We start from the raw sequence: 21,535 nt of genomic DNA, 5'->3' as shown, positions 1-21,535 counted from the left end.
AAGAGCTGAAGGACCAGAGGCACTGATGCAATTACTTTTTTATTTTTTATTAGAATTAATTCTGCAATGCAATTATTTTTATTAGAATTCATTATGGTGGGATATAGCATATTTTTCTAAATAACTACTGGTAGGATCTAATCTTCATGACTTCATAATCTACTCTTCAGGATTTGGCAGTTGAATCTCATAATACTTTAATTAACTTATATTATTTTAAACCCCCTTACTTGTTTCAGCTTCTGGACACCACCAGTAGCCCGAATATCTATCAAATTCTTCTTGAAGAACAAAGGTAGCAACTCCAGCTGATCTGGGATCTTCTTCCATGTTGGCTAGCTCTAGACAAACACAAACAGCAAAATTATCACAGAAAGTTCTCTAACTTTTCATAGGTACTAAGCACAATGATTTAGCTTATTCTGAAATGCAGCTGTAGAACTATGGCGAACTCTGGAGCCAGTGGACGGGATATAAATCTGAGCTCCATCATGTACTGACTGACTGACCTTGGGCAAATCATCCAACCTCTTTCCACCGCAGTGTCCCATTTGTAAATGGGAGTAAGAATGTACCTCATAAGGTTGTTAAGATTAAATGAGTTAATTCACATAAAGCACTTAGAACAAAGCCTGAACCAAACCATGTGCTCCATAAATGTCAGTTATTATTTCCCCATTTAGCTAGCATCACGGAAAAAAAGAATACATGGAAAGGGTCACAGTGACTTTTAACTTCTACCCAGAAAAGTCCAACTTTAGTCCTAGAATGGGTCTTACACATCACATAATCTTCATCATTTTTCCTCCCTCCCCTTCCTCCAGTCAACCAGAATTTCAACTTTTATCTGTTTTACACTTTCCAGCAAATAGTTTGAAGGGAACTCTTGCTTTAAAAATAAGCCCCCCAGGATGCCTGGGTGGTTCAGTCAGTTAAGCATCTGCCTTCAGCTCAGGTCATGATGCCGGGGTCCTGGGATCCAGTCCCACATCAGGCTCCTCGCTCAGCTGGGAGCCTGCTTCACCCTCTGCCTGCCGCTCCCCTTACTTATGCGCTCGCTCTCTCTCTCTGACAAATAAATAAATGAAATCTTTATAAATAAATAAATAAATAAATAAATAAATAAATAAAATAACCCCCCCCCAAACCACAAAACCATAATTTTATAAGATTTCATGACACGGAAGGCCGCCTGAGTGGCTCAGTCAGTTAAAGCATCTGCCTTCGGCTCAGGTCATGATCCCAGGGTTCTGGGATTTCCCTCTGCCTCTGCTGTTCCCCCGCTTGTGCTCTCTGGCACACACGCATGCGCACGCGCACACACACACACACACACTCTTCTCTCTCTGTCAAATAAATAAATAGAATCTTAAAAAAAAAAAAAAAAGATTTCGTGACTTGGAGAAATGTTTGTAATATACCTGGATTAAAAAAAGCCCTATTACTAAATGGCATGTACACTATAATTTCATTCAAAAATGTTAAATATATATTTTAGAAAGTGTTGGGATATAAACCAAAATGTGGTTCTCCCCAAATAGTGAGACAGACTATGGAGAAGCATTTTTTAATAACTGCTTTATAATTTACAAAATCTTAGGCATACTGTTTATTTGTAAAAAATGTATATACTTGTGTAACCAATCACACCTTATCAAGACAGAATATTTCCAACACCCAAAATGTTTTCTCATGCCTCTTCTCAGTCAATGCCCATTCTCACCCCAGAAGCAAACACTGATCTGATTTCTGTCACCATAGGTTAGTTTTGCATATTCTAGAATATTATATAAGTGAAGTCCTACTTTGTCTGCTTTTTGAGATTCACCTATATTATTACAGCATCAATAATTCATTCCTGTTTATTGCTGGGTGGTAGTCCATAGTATACCACAGTTGTTGTTGTTTTTTAATCCATTCACCTGTTAATGGGTATCTGGGCTTTTACTGTTACTGTCAGTTATTGGCAATATGACTAAAGATACTATAATCTTTCTTGTATAGGGATCTTTGTGGGTGTATGCTTTCTCTTGAATAAAGACCTAGGAGTGGAATGACTGGGTAGTATGATAAATTAACTTTGTAAGAAACTGTCACATAGCTTTCCATAGTATTTGTATTATTTTCTATTCTTACTAGCAATGTATGAAAGTTCCTCTCCAACGTTTGTGTTCTTTATCTTTTTCACTTTAGCCAGTCTAATGCGTGTATGGTAATATCTCAGAGTGATTTCAATATTATAGACAAGTTCCAATGTATTATTTTTGGTTATCTGTATTTTCTATATATTGTCTGAAACAAATATATAACATGAGCCAATAATCCCCTACCCAAAAATTTTGAGTCCAGAAGTGTTTGGAACTCAAAATTTGGAGGATTTTTCATATTTATCATATATCTACCATATAATTATGTAACATCTCTGGCAGGGTAATCAAATACTCTGTAACTGAATACACCAATATTCTTGCAGCAAACTTATGAATAGACACACTAAGTAGGATTAAGATTATAAATATCCTCAGGTCAGTTCAGGACAGGTTTCGCCACCAAATGAGTTTCAGCACCGAGCCAGCGAAAACTAAGCCCAGTTTTCAAGAGTTTTTTGAGTTTTGGAATTACTGATATAGGCAAAACCAGTGTTTGGTTTTCTTGGATCTGTCAACTACCCCAAAATTAGACCTACTATATTGTTTCATATTTGTTCTCTTTTGGATGTGAGAATAGGTACCATTCATTTCTATTTCCCTTTCACTTACTATAGACCTCAATTATCAAGAGTTATTTATTAAATGAATAAAAGGTATCGCTTTGTTCTTCTGATATGTCAATATATCATTTGAAAGTAAAGTCTGGTCCTGTATTACTTCTACATTCCTTTTCATACTAGGCAGAAAATAAACACATGCACATGCTCACTGACTAACCCCATCTAAAAGCAGACTTTTACTTGGAAACTTATTGTAAGCAGAGTAGGACTGAAGATGCTTACTCTGTACCTACCTCTCTCCTTAAACACATCACACTTACTATGTTTCAGACACCATCCTAAACACTTGACAAATATAAACTCATTAGAATCTCATAAGAGACTATAATAACATGCCTTTTTAGATATGGAAACAGAGACCAGTTAAATAACTTACTGAAGGTCACAGAACTAAAAATGGTAGATCTAGAATTCAAACTAGATGGTTCTAGACTGCATTTTTAATGAGTACATTAATCTTGAAAATAATAAAATATACCACATACCTATATGCACAGAAAGGAAAATAATAAAAACAATATTATAGCATCCTGCAGGGTGCCAGTGCTTTCTACTTTCAATTCTGTCACTTTTTTTTTTTTTTTAAAGAGAGGGAGAGAGAGATAGGGGCAGATGGAGGGAAGAGAAAGTCTTAAGCAGGCTCCACGCCCAGCACAGATCTCACAACACTGAGCTGAAATCAAGAGTTGGATACTTAACCAACTGAGCCACCCAGGTGCCCCTAAATTCTGTCCATCTTCACAATAACCCTGTGTGGAAAAATAATTCTACAGAACAAAAGCTAGACTAAAAAACATCTTAATTCTGTTGGTTACCATCAGAGCTTTGCACTCCCAGCCTCAAGAAGGATAACTAGTATACAGTGAGTGTTCAATGTTTGTTGAAAGCATGAAGAAATGGCTAGGATTTCCAACCCAGATTTACTAATCATCAACCTAATCCTATAATTGGTAGCCATTCTGATTCCCTGACTCCAAATGGAGACCCAAAACATGCACCTTTCTTTACTTTAAAAAATATATTTATTTATTTATTTATTTATTTGAGAGAGAGAGAGAAAGAGAGAGGGAGCAGGAGGTTGGTGGTGGGTGGAAGGGCAGAGGGAGAGGGAGGAAAAGGAAGCAGGCTCCCCACTGAGCGCGGAGCCTAACACGGGGCTTGATCTCAAGACCCTGAGATCATGACCTGAGCCGAAATCAAGAGTTGGACGCTTAACAGACTGAGCCACCCAGGGGCCCCCAAAACATGTACTTTTCACTTAAAAAGTTCCTACTCCATCCCCTTTTGTCTATCTGATGCTCTACAGAGTTTCAGACCACTTAAACCTGGATAATTTCAACAGTCAAATTTTGGTGTCCTTGCCTCTAGTCCTGGGCTTTTCTTTTTTTTTTTTTTTTTTTAAGATTTTTTTTTTTTTTTTTTTTATTTGACAGAGAAACAGCCAGCGAGAGAGGGAACACAAGTAGGGGGAGTGGGAGAGGAGGAAGCAGGCTCCCAGCGGAAGAGCCTGACGTGGGGCTCGATCCCAGATTGCCGGGATCACGCCCTGAGCTGAAGGCAGATGCTTAACGACTGTGCTACCCAGGCGCCCCTAGTCCTGGGCTTTTCAAATACAACTTTCACAAAGTATTCAGAACAATTTATCTATAATATGACTCCGACCACACCACCCAATTGTTAAAAACTTTCATTGGACTCCCACATCATGCTAGAGACTGTTGATTTCCATGAGATAGTTAACCCTTCTCTTGGCTCTCTTTATCTGCCAGCCTTACCTTTCCCTTCTTCTTGACTCATACCTTACGCTTTAGAACCATCAGACTGCTTTTAACTCCTCATACACACCACCTTCTGCATTAAGACCTTTCTCATGTGGTCCCCTCACCTGGAATGTACTGATTAATGTGCAGTCATATCTAAGATCAGTTTAGGTGCCAGTTAGTTGTCCTCTCTTCTGGGAAGCCTTACCTGACCACTACCCCAAATTGATGCCCTCACAACATTCTATGTTTGCTTATCACTCTGTTTTATTATTCATATAGTTTCCTTGAGGGCCCAGGTTATGTCTTATTCAATTTTGTATCCTTAGTTTCTGCCATGTTACCTGGTGCACAGGAACTTAACCTATCTTTGTTGACTGACTAAACAGCTAGAACAAGATTTCTTGACTCCTAATTCAGTGTTCTTTCTACCAACACAAATTGTTCAGGAAAGGGCTTCTTCTATAACACTGATTATCCTAATAATGAAAAAAATGTGTGTTGTCAATACACTGTTGTACTCTAAAATAATTTATTAAGAAAGATGCCCATCCTTCACTGTGGAACTTACTAATCTTAAACTCTGTTTCATGTGTTCAAAGAAAAAGCAATACACTGTTTCCCATCTTGCATTTGTATGAAAGCTTTAGAGGAAAACATCTACATCTTTTCTATGCTTTGAGCAGTGCTTAGTATTACTATAATCACTTTAATGGAAATTAAGTATTTCCACAATACACACAATTCTATAAAGTTTTGTTTTTCCTATTATGACAAAATAACTAAGTAGGCTCCCTAAAAAAGGGAGATAAATTTTTGTATATTAGGTTTTTGTTTGTTTCCCAAAAACAAGATTAGTTTTTTTAACTGAAATTTCATTTTAATGAGAACAGTTCTGGGGAAATCCCGACAGCCTTAGTAAGCTAAAGAAACAATCGTGTCAGAGGTGCTGCAGTGGTATCTGAAAATGCACATTAAAACAAGGTAGCATTATGCAGGTGGTACATACTATTTATCCTCTGTACTTTTTTCTTTTTTAAAGATTTGAATTTAAAACATAAAGATCACCTACTTTGCCTCATTTTGCCTAATTTCAAAAAGTGAGCAAAAGCAAAATTTAAAAAATACTTTTCAGAAAAGTAGATTTGAACAACTATGTGTTACCATTGTGCACATAGGTGAGCCTTCTTTCTTCTCTGGTTACAATGTTGGATATCCAAATATCATTGCTATGTATAAAAGCAATCCAGTCTGGATCAGCTGGGCATAATTTGGGATCCATGCGAATGTTGGGACAGCTAGTCTCTACTAAATTTGGCCGTAAGGGTTGTTGCTAGAAAAGAAAAAAAACATTTTTAAAGCAAGTATTAGGCCAACAGATGCATATTCATTTGCCAACACCCTTCCTATAAAATGAACAATAATTCCAAGTACAATGTCAACTATGATAAATGCCCATCAGAAAAATACACTTTTGCATGCCTTAACTTACAAGGATGGATTTTTCTTTAACACTATGAATTAGAAAGCTAAGGGTAATAGGAAAGTAAATAAAGATTTTTTAAAAATAAGATTTACTTATTTGAGAAAGAGAGAGAGAGAGCAAGAGAAAGAGAGAGAGCACTTGAGTGCAAACGGAGGGGCAGAGAGAGAGAGGGAGAAGGAGAAAAGTAGACTCCCCGCTGAGCACAGAGCCCCACATGGGGTGCAATCCCACGATCCATGAGATCATGACATGAGCCAAATCAAGAGTCAGATGCTTAAGCCACTGAGCCACCCGGGTGCCCCAATAGGAAAGTAAATAAAGACAATATAACAGTGCTTCATAAATTTTGTTGTCCAAACTTGTTTAATAGAGTAATGACTGCTTATTAAATACTTTCATTAAGCACTTATTGAATATTTATTAAATATTTCAAATTAATTTTACCAATATAAAACAGTTTTGCTGAAAAAGATGTAATGAAAGCCAGGATCATACAATTCTAACAGAAGAATAGTTCTTTTCTTTTCTTTTTTTTTTTTAAGATTTTATTTATTTATTTATTTGACAGAGACAGCCAGCGAGAGAGGGAACACAGCAGAGGAGTGGGAGAGGAAGAAGCAGGCTCCCAGCAGAGGAGCCTGATGTGGGGCTCGATCCCAGAACACCGGGATCACGCCCTGAGCCGAAGGCAGATGCTTAACGACTGCGCCACCCAGGCGCCCCTCAAAAGAACAGTTCTAATACCATGTAAAGAATTGCCTGGAGGGGCACTTGGGTGGCTCAGTCGCTGAGTGTCTGACTCTTGATTTCGTTGAGTGTCTGACTCTTGATTTCCACTCAGGTCATAACCTCAGGGTCATGAGATCAAGCCCCGTATCAGGCTCCGTGCTCACTGGGGAGTCTCCTTGAGATTCTCTCTCCCTCTCCCTCTGGCCTCCCCCACTCATTCTCACACTCTCTTCTGTCTCTCTCTTTCTCTAATAAATAAATAAAACTTAAAAAACAAAACAAAAAAAAAACCAATTGCCTGGAATAAAACCAAACATTTAAAACCATTTATTAAGATGAATTAACTTTTTGGGGCGGCTGGGTGACTCAGTCAGTTAAGTGTCTGCCTGCGACTCAGGTCATGATCCCAGGGTCGTGGGATGCAGCGGCATCTGGCTCTCTGCTCAGCAGGGAGTCCACTTCTCCCTCTCCCTCTGCCTGCCACTCTACCTACTTGTGATCTCTCTCTCTCTGTGTCAGATAAATAAATAAAATCTTAAAAAAAAATGAATTAAGTTTTTAAGGGAACCAAAATTAGATTGCCTTGCGATAACATTATCTTCCAAAATCCCCCTCAGCCTTTATTCAGAAGATGGGCATTAACGCCCTTTACTATATCTTCCTACATAGCAAGTGTTTTTAAGCATTTAAAAAATTACATATTAATGTCAGTGTAAAAATGATTAATTCTTAACATTGGAAATTAGTACTCATATATACTGTTTTCTTTACTATTAAATTTCTCACTTGGTGGGTAAATATAATTTTTTGGTTTAATTACCTTTCTGATGCAAATAACCTTTAGGACCTAAAAACATTTAACAAGTAGTAACACCAACTTACAGTAAATCCTTGTGGCCCTCCATCTTTTACATGATAAATTCCACTACCAGCTTGAAATAGAAATGTTCCACTTCCTTGGTGATAATCATAGGAAGCAATTCCAACAGTTCCAATGCGTTTTCTTTCTCTTAATAATTCTTCTTCCCGAGAATACATTCCATAGTCCAGTGTTGCCTAATACAAAAGGAAAAGAGAAGTCACCTACTCCAGTCTTCTGAAAGCTTGCTATTTGCTTTTAGCAAAAAATTTCCACTGATATCCTAGCATCTCCCATATTCCCGAGTCTACATGTTGAATGACTCCAAAATGTGCCAGTAACTTTAAGCAAACTAATTTCAAGAAGTCTGCTTAAAGATTTCCTGGTAAAGGGTCTCTAGATGATTACTGCATATAGTAGAGAACAAGAATTGTCTCATCACCTTGGCCTGACATGCTAGACCACTACAACTTAAACGTACTTGAGCAGTGTTGCATGTAGTTAAGAGCACAGACTCTGAAACCAAGTGGTTTGAATCTAGGCTTTGACCCTCACTAGATGTCTGACTTTGGGAAGTAGCTTAATTTCTTCAAAAGTAATTGTTCTCACTTTCAAAATAGTAATATATCATCTACTTCAGCTTTGTGAAGATTAACCTAGTTAAAAACATGTCAAGCATTTAGCACAATGATTGGCACAGAGTAAGTTCTCAAGTATCAGCTGTCATTAATACCTTCCCACCACATCTATTAATACTCTTCTAATGAAACCCTAGATCAGGATGGTCATTTCATTGACATAAAACTCAACATATGAGTTTCTGCCTCCTGGTCTTTGTGTTCCACTGTCCCCCTTTGAAAGGCTATTTTTCTTTCATTCATCCAAGTTTTATCATTATCTCAAAATCTTAGCTCTGATTCAGTCTTGCCAAAGAAAGTTTCCTGATCCACTATGATGTACAGTTATCTCTTCCTTGAGATTTATATAAAAGTTACTACCTCTTTTACTTATTTGACTATGGTACTGTTTTTCACTTTTTTCAGTATTTCTGACTATAAATAGATTCAAAAAAATGAGCAGAATCTGTGTCATTTTGTTTTCCTACCTGCAGCAGCTGTTAAAATCTCTCTCAAAGACTATTTGTAATTAATGACTGGTGACAATAAGGGCTTTTCCTAAGCTAGAAATATTATTTGATATAGGTATAAAATTTAAAAAGGAATATACAGAAAACAAATTTAGTAAGTGCTAACAAAAAAATTTACATCCACATTTTCCCTATGAGCTCTTAATACTTCATTTGAGCATGATACATAAGGAAAGCAGACATGGTTTCTACTATCAAGGATACCTTACAAAGGAATCTAGATAAGTTTACTGGCAGGAATGTATCACTCCAAAACTAAGCTAGCACACTGAAAGTAAACATTGTTTAAGGATGGCAAATACATGTGTGTACTTGCAAACCTAAAATAATGTTAGGTGAGGATAAAAATGAGACAACCTGGAAAGCTTGCTAAAAAACCACCCACTTTTTGTATTCATTGTATCACTTTTTTATTAATACTTAATTACATGTATATACATTTATACACTGTGTTAGGCTCCAATAGAAAACCTGTAAATTCAATGAACATATAGTTTTATTAATTCTGATCTCTTTAAGTATCTCTTAAGACTCTTTCAATTGAAGCCAAAAGCAATTCTGAGAATATGATTATATTTTAATTTCTTCCCTCTTATTCTCCCTTAATGTCACTGGACTTGGTCTGTACTTAATATGTCTTAATGGTTAATAATCAGAACACAAGAAATTTCAGAGTTAAGAAATTAACTTTTACAAGAGAACTCTATATTTATAACTTTTTAATTATAAAGTTTGTTATCTGAAAGAATAACCCTGAAAAAGATCAATTATGGGGAACAAGGCTCACTTTACTAGATATTTAAAAATTAAAACATGAACAGACATAATGAACAACAGCAATGGCAGAAAACAGAAAATCTAAAATAGAAAGCTGAATACAGAAATTTATAAGAAAAAAACAGTAGGAAAAAGACATGACTTTTAAAATCAGTGATTACTGATTTCAATTTTAAATCAGAATTATTGCATAGCCAAATGCAAAAAAGATAACACTGGATTCACTTCTCACATATTCCAAATACATCTGAGATTTAAATGTTAAAAATGAAACCAACTTCCATTTTTAACCAAAATGGAATAACAGGGACTCAGCTTATCCTCCCATCTGAAACAACTAACAAAATATATGAAATAATGTTTTCAAGACACTGGACATTAGACAACAAAGGACAGTGATCTCTGTGAATGGGACCCAAATGAGGTGAACCTTACAGTTCACCCAGCTAACTGCCCTGACAGTTTCCAGATGTTGGCCCAAGAAGGAGTAGCCAATGGATCAAAGAAGAAATCACAAAGGAAATCAGAAAATACGTTGAGACAAATGAAAACACTATACCCAAACTTAAGGCATGCAGCAAAAGCAGTGCTCGGAGGGACACTTACAAATATCTGCATTAAAAAAGAGATCTGAAATCAATAACATAACCTTCCACCTTAAGACACTGGAGAGAAAGACCAAACTAAGTCCAAAGCAAGCAGAAGTGAGAAAATAATACAAAATAAATTGGAAATAAAAGAGAGAACAGGAAAACAATAAAGCTCAACTAAACCAAAAGTTCGTTCTTTGAAAAGATCAAATTTAGCTAGAATGAAAAAAAAAAAAACAAACAAAACAACAAAAGAAGACTCAATTTACTAAAATCAAGAATGAAAGAGGGTCATTAGGAATGATCTTACAGAGATAAAAAAAGATTATAAGGGAATAGTATGAACAACTGTATGCCAACAAACTCAATAATGTAGGTGAAATGGTTAAATTCCTAGAAACACACAAACCACCAAAACGGACTCAAGAAGAAACAGAAAATACAGACCTCAAACGAGTAAAGAGACTGAGTTAGTAAACAAACAAAACAACTACCCGTAAAAGAAAAGCAGAGGACTAGATGGCTTTACTGATGAATTCTACCAAATGCTTAAAAAAACGTATACCCCCAGGGGCACCTGGGTGGCACAGCGGTTAAGCGCCTGCCTTCGGCTCAGGGCGTGATCCCGGCGTTACGGGATCGAGCCCCACATCAGGCTCCTCTGCTATGAGCCTGCTTCTTCCTCTCCCACTCCCCCTGCTTGTGTTCCCTCTCTCGCTGGCTGTCTCTATCTCTGTCAAATAAATAAATAAAATCTTTAAAAAAAAAAAAAAAAAACGAATACCCATCCTTCTCAAACTCTTTCAAAGAAAGAGAACAGGAGGAAACACTTTGCAACTCATTCGATGAAGTCAGTTATTATCCTGACACCAAAACCAGACAGACATCTCACACACACACACACACACACACACACACACACACACACAAATAATAATAAACTAAAACTATAGACTAACATCCCCTAGGACTACAGATGCAATAATCCTCAAGAAAATACTGAAAAACTGAATATAGCAGGATGTTAAAAGAATTACATACAACCAAGTGGGACTTATCCCACGAATGTAAGCTTGGTTCAACATATAAAAACCAATCAATACAACGCACAATATTAATATAATAATGGGGAAAAAAGTGATCTTCTTAATAGACACAGAAAAATCATTTGACAAAACCCAGCACTGTTTCATGATATAAGTGCTCAACGAATTAGGAATAGAGGGGTAATTTCTCAATCTGATAAAGGGCATCTATGAAAAACCCATAGCTAGTATCGGTCTTAAAGGGAAAACCTGAAAGTTTTCTCCTCAATACCAGGAAAAAGAAATGATGTCTGCTTTTACCACCACTATTACAGAGGTTCTAGCTAGGGTTGGAAAGGAAGAAGGAAAACTATCTCTATTTATAGATGACATGATATTATATATGGAAAACCCTTAAAATAATCTACAAAAAAGTATTAGAGCCAGTAAATGAGTTCAGGAAAGTTGTAGACTACAAGATCAATAAACAAGTATCAGTTGCATTTCTATACACTAGTAATAAACAGTCTGAAAATGAAATTAAGAAAGTAACTCTATCTAAAATATCCTCAAAAAGAGTAAAATACTTAGCAATAACTTTAAAGAAGTGCAAGATTTGTATATAGAACACTGTTGAAAAAAATTAAAAGATTTAAATAAATGGAAAGATACCCCATGTCCATGAAAGATACCCCATGTCCATGAATTGGAAGACTTAAGATTATAAAGATAGCAATATACCCCAAATTGATAGAGATTCAAAGAATGGCTATCATATCTGCCTTTTTTCTCCAGATATGAACTGATCCTAACAGTACTGATAATGGAATTTCAAAACAATCTTGAAATCAAGAGAAATACTGGAGGACTCACATTTTCAAATTTCAATAGAGCAAAGCTACATTAATCAACACAGCATGTATTGGCATATGGATAGATTTATAGGCCACTGGAACTGAACTGAGAGCCCAGAAATAAGACCATACATTTATGGTCAACTGAATTTCAACAAGGGTGCTAAGACCATTCCATGGGGAAAGAACAGCTTTCCATAAGTGGTGCTAGGACAACTGGATTCCACATGTAAAAGAATTAATGTGGACTCCTATCTCACACCATATACAAAAAGTAAGTCAAAATGAATTAAAGACCTAAATGTAAGAGCTAAAACTGTAAAACTCACATATAAGAAAACAGACAAATCTGTGTGACCCTGGATTAAGCAACAGTTTCTTAGATATGATGTCAAAAGCACAAGCAATCAAAGAGAAAACAGAATGATTGCACTTTATCAAAATTTAACTGTGCATCAAAGAACGTATATTAGTTTCCTAGGGCTGATAGAACAAATTACCACAAACTTGGTGACTGAATACAACAGAAATTTATTCTCTCACAATTCTGAAGGACAGAAGTCCAAAATTAAGAGCTCAGTAGGGTCAGACATCCTCCAAAGGCTCAAGGAGAGAATACTTCCTTGCCTCTTCCAGCTTCTGGTAGCTCCAGGATTCCTTGGCTTGTGGCAACATCACTGTAATCTTCAGATGATCTTTACCCTCTGTGTCTGTCTCAAATTTCCCTCTCCTTTGTCTTATAAGAATACCAGTTGGGTTGCCTGGGTACAGTTGGTTAAGCATCTGACTTCAGCTTAGGCCACGATCTTGGGGTCCTGGATCGAACCCTGTGTTGGGCTCCCTGCTCAGTGGGAAGTCTACTTCACCCTCTCTCTCTGCCCTCCCCCAGCTCATGCTCTCTAATAGATAAATAAAATCTTAAGGAAAAAAAAAAAAAAGAACATCAGTTACTGTATTTAGGGTTTATGCTATACCCAGGATTGTCTCATCTTGAGATCTTTAATTACATCTGGAAAGATCCTATTTCTAAACAAGGTCACATTTACAAACACCTCTAGGGTTTGGACATATCCTTTTGGTGGTAACTATTCAAACAATACAACAGTATGAAGAAAATAAGCCGCAAAAAACCCCAAACAACCTGAATAAAAAATGGGCTAAGAATTTGAATAGACATTTCTCCAAAGACACACAAATAGCCAATAAGCACATGAAAAGATGCTCAATATCACTAATTAGGGAAATGCAAATCAAAACCAGAATGAGATACCACCTCACACTCATTAAGATGGCTACTCTAAAAAGCCAGAAAATAATAAGTACTGGTAAAGATGTTGAGAAACTGGGACTCTTGTGCACTGCTAGTAGGAATGTAAAATGGCGTAGCAGCTATGGAAAATAGTATGGCCATCTCTCAGAAACATAAAAAACAGACTTACATGATCCAGCAATTCCACTTCTGGGTACACACCTAACAGAACTGAAAGTAGGAACATGAAAATATATTTGCATACCCATGTTCACAGCAGCACTGTTTACAATAGCCAAAAGGTGGAAGCAACCCAAGTGACTATTAATGGATGAATGAATAAACAAATGTGGTATATAGAAACAACAGAATAGTATTCATCTTTAAAAAGGATATTCTGACACATACTACAACATGGACAAACCTTAAGTACATTATGCTAAGTAAAATAAGCCAGATACAAAAGGACAAATATGGTATGATTCTACTTATATGAGGTACCTAGAGTAGTTACACTCCTAGGAACAGAAAATAGAATGGTGACTGCCAGGACCTAGGTGGAGGGGTAATGGGCAGTTATTATTTAATTTGTACTGAGTTACAGTTTTGCAAGATGAGAAAGTTATGTGGATGGATGGTGGTAATGGTTGCACAACGTGAATGTACTTAATGTCAATGGTGTGCACTAATGTACACTTAAAAATGGTTAAGATGGTAAATTTTATATGTATTTCGGCACAATTTTTTAAAAGAAGATATAAGAACTTCAGATTAAGGTAAATGATGAATAGAAGAAAAAGGATGTCACAAAAACGTCTTATCCTCCATAGAGACCAAAGCAATTTTGCTTAAATGTACAGATCTAAATTAATGATTATAGTACTAAACACTTGTCAAAGGTAATTATGACTGATTTCATGCTAATTAATGACTACTGCAGTTAAAGAAAAAAGCAAAAAGACAACTCACAGAATGGGAGAAAATATCTGCAAATCACCTATCTGATAAACACCTGGTATCCAGAATATATATAGAACTCTTACAACTTAACCTTAGAAAGACCCAATTTAAAATGGGCAAAGGACCCACCCGCACAGATTTCTTCAAAAAAGATATAAATGGCCAATAAAGACATGAAAAAATGCTCAACATCACTGATCATTAGGGAAATGCAAATCAAATGACAATGAGATACGTCATCACAGTCACTAGGATGGCTATAAGCAAAACGACAGACAATAATTAGTGTTAGTGAGGATGAAGAAAAGTAGGAGCCTTATACACTGGTGGCAGGATTGTAAAAGGGGGCAGCTGCTATGGAAAAGCCATTTAGTACTTCCTTAAAAATTTAAACAGTTACCACACGACCCAGCAATTCCACTCCTAGATATATACCCAAGAGAACTCAAAATACAAGTCTACACAAAATCTCATATATGTTAACAGCAACATTATTCATAAAAGCTCAAAAGTCCAAATGACCCAGATATCCAAAAACTGATAAAATATAGGATAGCCACAAAATGAAGTATTATTCAGCCATAAAAATAAATGAAGTATCATTATCTGCTACAATTTGGATGAATCCAGAAAATACCGTGTTGAATGAAAGAAACCAGTCATGAAGGCCCACATAGTGCATGATTCCATTTATATGAAATGTCCAGGACAGGCAAACCTATAGAGACTCAAAGTAGATTAGTAGTTGCCCAGGCCTGAGGGTGAGCAGCTAGGTGGATGGGAAGTGACTAATGGATTTCCCTTTGGGGTGACAAAATGTTCCAAAATTAGACTGTAATGAGAGCTGTACAACTCTGTGAATATACTAAAAACCTGTGAATTCTATACTTGGATGAGTGAATTGTATGCTACGTGAATTATATCTCAATAAAGCTGGTAAAAAAAAATGAAAGAATGGAAACGTACATTCCATGCTAACACTAATCAAAAGAAAGCTAGAGTGCTTGTATTAATATTAAAGTAAATTTCAGAATAAAAAAATATTGCTAGAAACAGGGAGGGTCATCTAGTAACCATAAAGGAGTCAATTTATCAGGAAGACATAATCATCCTATCCACTTATGTACTTTATAACATAGCTTCAACATATATAAAGCAAAAACTAATACAGCTGCAACAAAAAGTAGTTAATTATGAAATGAAAATTTCAACATTCTCTCTCAGATAACTGAAGAACAAACAGAAAATCAGTAAGGATATAGGAAATTTGAACAATACAATAAACTAACTTCATCTAATGGTCATTTATAGACCCAATAACAACAGAACACATATTCTTTCCAAGTAAACACAGAACATTTACCAAGATGGATCATATTCTGAGCCATAAGACAAGACTCAAAAATTGGAAAAGATTCAAGTCATACAAATTATGGTCTCTGAATACCATGGAATTTGGTTAGAAATCAAATCTCTGGACAATAGCCAAATACTTGGAAACTAAACAGCACACATCTAAATAACTTATGGGATAAAGGGAAAGTAGGAAGTATTTTGAACTAAATGAAAATGGAAACATGACATATTAAAATGTATCGGCTACAGCTAATACGGTATCTAAAGGCAAATTTATAACTCTAACTGCCTATGTAAGAAAAAAAGAAAAGACTCAAACTAGTCACCTCAGCCGCCACCTATGAAACAAGAAAAAGAACAAATGAAATCCAAAGTAAGCAGAAGAAGGGCAATAAAAAAGGTCAGAGGGTAAAACAATGAAATAGAAAATAGAAAATGAGAGAAAAATCAGTGAAACCAAATCAGTAAACCCTAAGTCAGACTCATTAGAAAAAGAGAGAGAGAGAAGACACAAATTACAAGAAGTATCAGAAGTGAGAGAGAATCACATAGATTCTGTAAACACTAAAGAGATTAGGGACTATTATGAAACTCAGGTCAATAGATTCAATACATAGATGAAACAGAAGCATTCCTTAGAAGACACAACCAACCAAAGCTCACTAAAAAAGAAACCAATAACCTGAATAGCACTACATCTAATAAAGAACCTGAATTTGCAGTTACAAATTTTTCCACAAAGAAAACTACAGGTCCAGGTGGCTTCACAAAAATTCTACCAAATTTTTCTAGCAAATTAAAAGGAGGAAATAACTTCCAACTTATTCTGTGGCCAGCATAACACTATTACCAAAATCATACATAGATATTTTAAGAAAAGAACTTTATAAACCAATATCCCTCATGAACATATAAAAAAATTTTAAACAAAATTACAGCAAACTGAATCTAACAATACGTAAAAAAGATAATAAATCATAACCAAGTAGGTTTTATCCCAGGACTGCAAGGTTGATTTAACACTCAATAATCAAGTGATGCTTTGCCATATAAACAAATTAAAAAAGAAAACCTTAAGATCTTTTCAACATTTAACAAGTGACGCCTGGGGGACTCAGTCAACTAACCGTCTGCCTTTAGCTCAGGTCATGATCCTAGGGTCCTGGGATCAAGTCCCGCATCAGGCTCCTTGTCCCCCTCTGCCTGCTGCTCCCCCTGCTTGTGCACGTGCTCTCTCTCTGACAAATAAATAAATAAGATCTTAAAAAAAAAATTAAACAAAACTCAGTAACTGTTCCTGATAAAAATTCTAAGCAAGCCAGAAATAGAAGAGAACTTCTCCAGCCTACCAAAGGGCATTTATGAAAAACCTAGGGCTAATAGACTTACTGGTTAAGGACTGAATGACTCCTCCCCTAAGATCAAGAACACAAGAACATCTGCTTTCACCATTTCTATTCAACTTCGTACTGGAGGAGTGACCCCGTACAATAACCCAAGAAAAGAAACAAAAGGCAACCATATTGGAAAGGAAGAAGTAATACTGCCAGTTTGCAGACAATATGACCGTTTATATAGAAAAATCCAATGGAAGCTATAAAAATCTAATGGAACTAATAAAAGAGTTCAAGCAAGGTTGCAGGATAAGATCAATACATCTAAATATTGGCAATGAACAACTAGAAACTGAAATTAGAAAATACCATTTACAGTAGAATAAAAAATCTGAAATACTTAAGAGATAAGACTTATGAAAGACTGTACAAGACTGGTACCATGGTTGTCTGGGGATGGGTGGGAGGGGAAGACTACAAAAGGGTACGAGGAAACTTTCGGGGATAATGATTGAAATAATGGTTTCACAAGTACATACCATATGCCCAAATCTATCATATTGTATACTTCAATATTTGCAGTTTATTATGTCAATTATACCTCAATAAAGCTTTAAAAAATGAATCCATGTAAGTACCGGATGAGAACATTAGTGAATTCTTTTATAATTTGGGGGTAGAGAAAACTGTGCTAACTATGACAGAAGACACAAATTCTAGAAGCAATGAAGACTGATACATTTGAGGATATAAAAATCTTTCACATGGCTAACACACACACACACACACACACACACACACACACACTCTCCATCCCACCATAAAGTGAGTAAAAATACAAATGACAACCTGGGGAAAATATTTGCCAACAAATCACAAAAGGTTACTATCCCCAGTATATAAAAGGCTCCTAAGAATGAAGAAAAAGACCCATCACACCATAGAAAAATGGTTTAGAAATATGAAAAAACAATATACAGAGAAAGAAATGCAAGTAGCCTTTAACTAAATAAAAAGATGATCAATTTTGTCTATAACAGGAATGCAAATGAAACTCTATTGGGATACCATTTCCATCTATCGAATTGGCAAAAATCGGAATGTTTGACTATATTTTATGTTGGAGAGCCTGTGGGAAAACAGGTACACTTATATCTTGCTAGTGAGGATTCAAAATGGCACAGTTCCTATGGAGGAAATACGGTATTCTCTAGCAAAATTACAAAAGCATATACCTTTTGATCCTGAGATTTCATTTCTAAGAATCTAGCTTAAATACATACCGGGAAAAATATAAAGAGTTGTATGCCCAAGCCGTTTCACTGTGGTACTATTTGTAAGAGAACAATTGAAAATACCTGAAATGTCCATCAATAGGGACTTGTTGAAAATGATTAGTCTGCACAACACAATACAGATGTAAAAAGAAATAAAAATTATGTATAGATTCCTATGGAGTGGTCTGAAGGATACACTGTTACTTGAAAATTTCAAGGTAGAAAAAATGTATATTGTATGTTACTATTTATCTAAAGGGGGATACGAATGTCTACATACTCACATTTTTTAAAAAAGGATAAGCTATTTAAAAACAAATAGCTATCTAGAGGGAGAGGGAAGGAAATAGGGTAGAGGAGACAGGCTTCTCTTGTTTTGTGGTTTTGAATTTAGAATCCTTTAACTATTTTATAAAACAAAATTCAATTAAAAATAAAGGAATTCCAGCACTCGGAAACAAAATGAAGCAAACGCACATCACTGCATAGAACTGGTGGCATAACCACACAGAGAAGAACAGTTCCAGGTTACTGTCCTAAGTAATCACAGTGTTGATTCCTTTGTTATTTTGAAACTGTTGTGCGGGTAAAGCAAATGAGAAATTATATTGTTGTTTAAACTGGGATCTTTGGGATCAGACAAAGAAGATTCATATGTAAGAAATTATATTGTTGTTTAAACTGGGATCTTTGGGATCAGACAAAGAAGATTCATAAGACAATGAGATTAAAGAACAATCCTGTAGTGTAAAATCTGAATTAGATGTATCAGGCTGAACTTTTAGTTTATCTGAATTGATTTGGATTCATACTGATACCTACATTTCAAACACACACACACACACACACACACACACACACACACACACACACACACAATGTATATATTCCCTAGTGTGTTCAACAACAACAACAACAAGAAAAACCAGAAACAATTACCAACCCAATAATAATGAACATCGCTAGTACCCAGATCATGGTCTCTTAATACCAATTTCCTCTAAAGGAACCAGAGCTCATGGGAGAAATGACTTGACTCCAAGCATGGGCTAGGCAATGTGTAAGATGAACACAGAACATCTTCATCATACTAGCAAGGATCATATCAATAGGATCTGACATGTCAAGTTGAAGGGGCTGCCACCAGCCAAAAATAAGACAATTTGTACAATAAGAATAACTACCAATGGATCAAAAAACAGCACAAGTTTACTCTGTAAGTTTATGAAGATACCAAAAAAACCCAAAACCCAAAAAAACCCAAACACCCCTCCAAAAAATCCCTATTTGATCACCTATGGAGGACTGCAGGAAACAAATTATTTGAAAAATGACAAAAGGAAAGAATCAAACCCTCCTTTTCATTAGGAACTAGGCCTCAGGATAACTGAATAGTAATTTCTTTTTCTAGGAGTATTTCAGTTAATAAATAAAGAAGGAATGATAAAATATCACTGTTTTATAACTCCTAATGAATTAATGGATTTTGGCAATAATCAAAGGGTGCCATTACCATAAGAAGAGAAATAAGGCTCTATACGCCTCTGGATGGAAGCATACCTTATCTATGAAGTGTTCTTTCTTCTAAATTGTGGTAGAATATATATAACTTAAAATTTAGCATCTTAGCTATTTTTAAGTGTACAGTTCAGTAGTGTTAAGTATAGTCATACTGTTGTGTAACCCATCTCTGGAACTTCTTCATTTTGTAAAACTGAAATTCTATACCCGATAACACCGGCCCCCCATTGTTCCCTGCCCCCAGCCCCTGGCAACCACCTTCTACTTTCTGTCTCTATGAATCAGACTACTTTAGGTACCTCATGTAAGTGGAATCATATAGTATTTGTCCTTTTGTGACTGGCTTATTTCACTTATCATAACGTCTTCACGGTTCATCGATGCTGTAGCATATGTCAGAATTTCCTTCTTTTTTAAGGCTGAATAATACTCCATTGTATGAATATACCACATTTTGTTTATCCATCCATCTGTCCATGGACACTTGGGTTGTTTCCACCTTTTGGCTATTGTGAATAGTGCTGCTATGAACATGGGTGTGCAAATATCTGTTCGAGACCCTGCTTTCAAAAAAAAGCAAACCTGGGTCTGATCAAGTTTCTAGATCTAACTACCTATTCATATTTACAGAAAATACAGGGGACTGAAAAATATATCAAATAACACCATGGATAAACAACAAAAACAGACCTTCTTTCTTCAACAGATAAAGTGCAATGGGGAAAAAAAAGGATGGAGGGCAAACCAATAAATTAAAAGAGACCTATTAATCAACTGTAACATATGAACATTATTTAGATCTTGATTTGTACAAATCAATTATAAAAAAATTATAGTTAAAAATCAGGGAAATTTGAACACTAGCTGAATATTTCTTATGAAGAAAAAATCAATAATTGTTTAAGTTATGATAATGATACTGGTAATGTCTAAAAAGAATTTTTACCCTTTGGATACACACAATTTATTTAGAAATGAAACATATCTGGCTTGATTCAAAATAACCTAAAAGGTGGGAGTAGGGACTGCATGGGGGGACTGGTAGGGCTACAATGAAATGCAAATGGCCAAGATTTGATAATTATTGATAATCACATGATTCTAGTAATTTGAAATTTTCCATAATAAAAATTTAAAATAAAAAACAACTTTGATTTACTAATTTGCAAACTGTTTCATGAAGAAACTACCATTATTTTGGTTCTTTTGTTTTAAAGAAAAGTCTATGTGAAAAACAACAGCCCTGATAAATAGTTACAGTCAAAATGATTAGTTATCATAGAAATTATCTTTTTAATTTTTTTTTAAATTTTTTTTTTTGGTGGTTTATTAAAGCACGGGGACAGGACCCGTGGGCAGAAAGAGCTGCTGCCAGAAATTATTTTTTTAATTCCTAAGAATAATATCACATTTTAGTTCATTTAACCCAAAATGCTATTTAATAAGGAAATACTCAATGTAAAATAATAAGTGAGAATGAAAAGGGCAAACAATCACACCCAAATTATCATCTTATTCTTGGGATGTTTTCAACTATTTGCTTTTTGTCTAATGATAAGATATTGAGAAAAAAACCAAAAAAACAAAATAAAAACAATCCTTAAGCTTTGATTCTACGTAAATTGAATTCTATTTAGAAACAAAAACTGAACTTAGTTCCTTTACTTAACCCTTAAGTTAGCACTGTTACTAAGTATCAGAACTACAAATTCAATTGAAAGATTTAAATAAAAAGCTTTCTGGAAATGTAATTACTTCTTTTACACGAACAACTCTTCCCCTAAAATGTGAGAACTATATAACTAACAAGTTTATAGAGGGGAAAGTTGGTTAAACAGGGA

General features: G+C 35.4%; 1 protein-coding gene across 4 annotated transcripts in view; it reads right to left on the bottom strand.

Moving 5' to 3' along the window:
* DPP8 (dipeptidyl peptidase 8) overlaps window positions 1–21,535 on the bottom strand; it is a 70,096-nt gene that overhangs the window by 37,508 nt on the left and 11,053 nt on the right. For 3 of the 4 annotated variants that reach the window (XM_045810628.2, XM_045810626.2, XM_087856849.1), the window contains 3 exons: window positions 7,628–7,801; window positions 5,695–5,863; window positions 231–341 (listed from right to left, as the gene is read on the bottom strand). In XM_045810628.2, the coding sequence (XP_045666584.1) occupies window positions 231–341; window positions 5,695–5,863; window positions 7,628–7,801 (454 nt within the window). Of the gene's footprint in view, window positions 1–230; window positions 342–5,694; window positions 5,864–7,627; window positions 7,802–19,993; window positions 20,202–21,535 lie in introns of those variants that run through there. The other variant, XM_045810627.2, reaches the window with a different exon arrangement.

This window comes from Ursus americanus, chromosome 28 (assembly GCF_024610735.1).
Source record: "Ursus americanus isolate L20-20 chromosome 28, mUrsAme1.1.p, whole genome shotgun sequence".
Classification (NCBI taxonomy): domain Eukaryota; kingdom Metazoa; phylum Chordata; class Mammalia; order Carnivora; family Ursidae; genus Ursus; species Ursus americanus.
This window is presented reverse-complemented; position numbering and strand designations above follow the sequence as displayed.